We start from the raw sequence: 4,727 nt of genomic DNA, 5'->3' as shown, positions 1-4,727 counted from the left end.
AAGGCGTACTCAGAAAGATTATCATTCCAATTTTAGTCCACTTCTAACCAGGTTTTAAAAAGAGTCACTATTTAACTCTTTCTTAGAACCAGAAGGGGGACAAATTGTTACAATGTCGGTTATCTTGGGTCCAAATGGTCTGAATTCGAATGGGTTTGGGTTGGGGTTGAATTAGGGTTTGATTCCATTGAGTTTGCATGATGTGTTCGTAGGTTGGTTTCACTTGACGAGCTGTGATCGCAAGGTGTGAACAATAATCCCCTGCGAGGTCCCGCACGTGGAATCACACATGGGGTCACGTAAACACGTGTTAAGTCTAAGATAATATATGTGCCCACGTGCATGGAGCCTACCCAATATGTCATGTCAGTGAACAATATTCGTATCATATAAATAAGTCAGCACCATCCTTTGAGAAGACAAGAGAGAAAAATAGCTCAGCAAAAGGTATACAAAAAAAATAATAAGTATATGATATGAATATACATCAAAATTTATATAATATAATTTGTATCATATTAAATTTTATGAAAATATATTTTCATTTAAATATAACATCAAAATATATAAAATTGCTGTACCATATATATATAAATTGATATAAATATGCGAACTATAATTTTATAGCAGCAGCATGTATTTTGATGTCGATGTCTCAACAAAACAGTAAGTCATAAGGCCACACATATCTTATAAAATCTGTGTTTTGTTAATGTCAACGTCTGATCTGTCACGATCTCAGCTTTGGCCAATGGGTAGTTGGAAGTTTAGCTGTGCGTGGGTCAGGCAGCACTCCTCTTCCAAAACCAAGTTTCATTCCTAAACCCAATTTTTTGGTAGGTCTGATTCGACTCATAAATTCGTTTCTACGTTTAAAAATATTTTTATAGTTTTATATTAAATTTAAATTTAAAATATTTATTATTAGTTAAATCAAAGCAATCTTAAACCTAGAAATGTTTATTCAAATCCGGTCCATGATTATGATCTACTCTAGTTGGAAGATATCTAATTAAATAGCAAGCCACGATACAAAAGATAATGTAATCTTTTGCAATGTGTTCCAATGAGGCAAATATAATATGCAAATAAAATGAGATTATATTTAATATATGAATTTATATTTAATGTATTGTTAAAATTTTTTAATTTTTAAAAATTGTTAATAAAACTTAAAATTCTGTAACAATATATTAAATATAATATATTTTGAAAATTATAATTTATTGTGATATCTAAGTTATTCAGAATATATATTAGTCATGACTAAGAAGTTAATTTAATGTACCGTTTACTTTATGTTAGTATGTAATCAGGCGAACTAAATCATGTATTACATAATCGAATTCATCTCCACTGATAATTCCTACTTGATAATTACCACCTAGAGGTGATCATGGGTTGGGCTACCTGGTTCGGCCCGACGGCCCGTCCGAAAAATGAGAGAGTTCGGATAAAAATATAGGCCCAAAATATAGGTTTGGACAAAAAATGAGGCCCGTTTAGAAAATGGGCCAGGCCTCGGACAAAACTTTTTTGACTCGGGCCCGGCCCGAATTATATATTAAAAATATATATTTTTTATTTTTAATCAAATATATATTTAATATATATGAGTTGAGCCAGGCCGAGCTTGGGCCTAGCAATTTTCTTTCGGGCCAGGCTTGAACAAATTTTTAGGCCCATATTTCAGGCCAGTCTCATCTCTAATTACCACCCTACTTTACGATTTTAGAATATTTTTTTTTTAATTTTCTATTTCATAAACTTAAAGCTAAAACAACACGCTCAAACATCCCTTATCAAAAATCTGAAATAAAGCAGATGCATACAAAAAAAAAAACAGCAGCAAATAAAGAATACAGCACTATCTAGGGTGCAAAATATTTCTACTATTAATTAAGTTAAATATACAATCTTATACAACCAAAAAAATATGTTTATGCTACAACTTACAATCCTTTTTTTCTTTTTCCTATATTTCATTAAAAGAAAAGTAAATCTTAATCAACTTATTAGTTAAAGTTATTTAAGGATTTGGAAGGAATTATTCTGTAGTTGAAATTCAAAACAAATAATAAAGGTTAAAACTATGTTTGCCGGGTTGGAGCAAATTAATTTGGTTAGCATTTATTAACTATTCCTTCGTTCCCTGCCAAGATCAAGTACTTGTCTCTTCTGGTCAGCCTGGTGCAACCAAAACCCAGTGCCTTCCCAATCTCACTCTGCACATGGTTAGCTACATCGAACCTTGATCTCTCACCACCACCAAGAAAAGAGCTCAACCCATATACACCATCAAGGACTCGTACGTTGTAGCTTGGACGTGGGTTCATGATGAAGAAAAGTGGGTCCAAGCATTTCAGCCCACCCGCTGTGGTACCGTAGAACATGCTAACATGGCTGTCCATTGCAACGGGAACTATATCATCGCTCATCTCAGCGAACAAAGGGCTGAACCTCAACAGATAAGGCTCCCTACACGTGGTTCCTTCTGGGCAAACAACTAGGTCCCCTTTATTCAACATCTTTTCCATCATTTTTCTGTCTTGATCGCGGTCCCTAGCTAACCTCACGGTCTTGATCGGGGCTAACAGCTCCGACACCCTGCTCAAGCTGTAAGTGACGGCGGTGAGATCCTTTTGTAATGAAAAAGACAGGTAGAGTGGGTCCAGCAGGGTTTTATGGTTGCAAACGTAGAGGCGGCCTCTGGTTTTACGTGTGTTTGAGCTTTGGAGCGATGGGTTGGGAGAGAGGGAGAGTTGGAACCCTGTGTAGGCTAATATGGGGATTGAAAGCCTGTAGGGAAGCAATATGCCGGAAATGGCTCGGATGATGGAAAGAGTGATACCGAAGGGGAGCCACATGAACATGGCTAGGGTGGCTAATGGGGTCGGCATGAAAGCCAGTCTCCCATCGTGGAAAATGAGTGGTTTTAGGTATTCATCTCTCCTTATGCGTTGCCAGCTTCTTTTGTCGGCTTTTCTCACGAGGTAAATTTCCTGTTGCACCACAGATGCAATAAATTAGCTAACAGGTAATCGTTATAAATGGAGCGATAGATACAGGGATAATTGCATGCGTAAGTCCTCAAACTATGGTCAAATACTAAATTATAGCTCAAATACATGAATCAAATTAAAAACACATTAAATTCAAGTGTTTCGATATTTAAATTGATAATTATGTTAACAGAAAATATTTTAAGGAATCACAAGTTTAAATTCAATGTAAAATTTATACCATAGTTTAAACATGGTTTGATGTGATTAACCCTATATTATATATAATTTTAAAAGCGGCCCAAAGTCATTTTGAAAGAAAGAGAATATGCAGAAGAACCTCAAAACATACCTTGCAATGAGAAGACAAATGATATTGAAGTGATCCCTTGAAGCCACTTATGCCAATAACATCACAAATTCCCAACCCTTGGCTCCCAATTATTGTCTCCAAAGCAGCATTGCTCTGTTTCTTGTCTTCCATGACACCCAAAAAGTACCCATGAAACACCTTCACCTCCCTCCCAACAACAAAATCAATGTCCAAGTAATCTCTCAAGAAACTCTCGATCATCACTCGAGGGACATTGCTGAACCCCACTTTTTTACCACCTTTCTTCAACACCTCCAGCGTTTCCACCGCCACATCCTCTAAAAAAAACTTGGGCAAAACAGCACTCCCAACCCTGAAACTCTTCGTCTTTACCCCAAAGAAGCAAACGAACACCATTATCTTCAACCCCATGTCTTCGCCAACAAGGCGTAGTAATGGGTAGGAAAGAATGAGGACAAAAGCCCTCAACAACCCTCCGGCTTCAAAGGCCACCAGCATGAAGTAAGGGAACAAAGACGGCGACTTCAACAATGCATCTTCTACGTTGAAGAGTAGCAGGGTTTGGTCCTTTGACAGGTTTGCTCTGTGAGCAAAAGATGGGTACTTGTGGTATAATTTGCCTTCGTTTGCATGAATGTTGCTCGCAGTTCTATGGAAAGCTTTGGGGTTTTTGGATGGTTTAAAGACAAGTCGATAGAGGAAGAAGAAGAAGGAAAAATAGTTCATGAAAAACTTAGCCATAGTGTTTTTGGTTGAATGAAATGAAGGCATAGGGACATACTTTATATGTAGAGAGAGAGAGAGAGAGATGAATACGGTTTTAGCATTTTGCCCTCGGTGACATGCAGAAATAAAACACGGTTACTATAGAGAAAGTCCAAGTTGCAAATGTTGAATAAAAAAATAAAAGCATCGATGTCAAGTAAGCAAATATTATTAAAGGTTGAATAAAAATTAATATGAAATGAGTTTGAATTAAGTATAAATTCATTTTTTAAATCGTAAATGAGATGATTAAATTATAGGAAGGAGTAAAGTGAAGTTGGATAAGAATGTATCAATAGCGATAACATAATAGTAAGTTGATCATTTAACGAAATCAAGAGAGGAGTGGACTAGTCAACAACGGCAAGATGGAGTACACATATTTGACTTCTTCCTTTGATTTTTTAATCAATTAATATGATGAGATTCAAGTAGTCAGATCAATGACAAATCTCAATTTTTCATTATTATTTTTATGTAGTGTAATTTCATTTTTGAATTTTTTTTAGAAAATGATAAATCCAATTGATAAAGAAAATTTTATATTTTTTTTGTTATGAGTGGATTGTGGCTAAGTAATTAGATGAAAGTATAATTAATAGGGTAATGATATCTTGATAAGAAAA

General features: G+C 35.5%; 1 protein-coding gene across 1 annotated transcript; it reads right to left on the bottom strand.

The window, feature by feature from the left end:
• Nucleotides 1–1,872: 1,872 nt before the first annotated feature.
• Nucleotides 1,873–4,132, bottom strand: LOC107910705 (probable glycerol-3-phosphate acyltransferase 3). The gene is made up of 2 exons (XM_041098212.1): nt 3,355–4,132; nt 1,873–3,002 (listed from the first exon to the last, which is right to left on the bottom strand). The coding sequence occupies exons 1-2, from the start codon at nt 4,105–4,107 to the stop codon at nt 2,124–2,126; spliced, it is 1,632 nt and encodes a 543-aa protein (XP_040954146.1). The 5' UTR covers nt 4,108–4,132; the 3' UTR covers nt 1,873–2,123.
• Between the last annotated feature and the right edge of the window lie 595 nt (nt 4,133–4,727).

Source organism: Gossypium hirsutum, chromosome D08 (genome assembly GCF_007990345.1).
Source record: "Gossypium hirsutum isolate 1008001.06 chromosome D08, Gossypium_hirsutum_v2.1, whole genome shotgun sequence".
In the NCBI taxonomy this organism is placed as follows: domain Eukaryota; kingdom Viridiplantae; phylum Streptophyta; class Magnoliopsida; order Malvales; family Malvaceae; genus Gossypium; species Gossypium hirsutum.
This window is presented reverse-complemented; position numbering and strand designations above follow the sequence as displayed.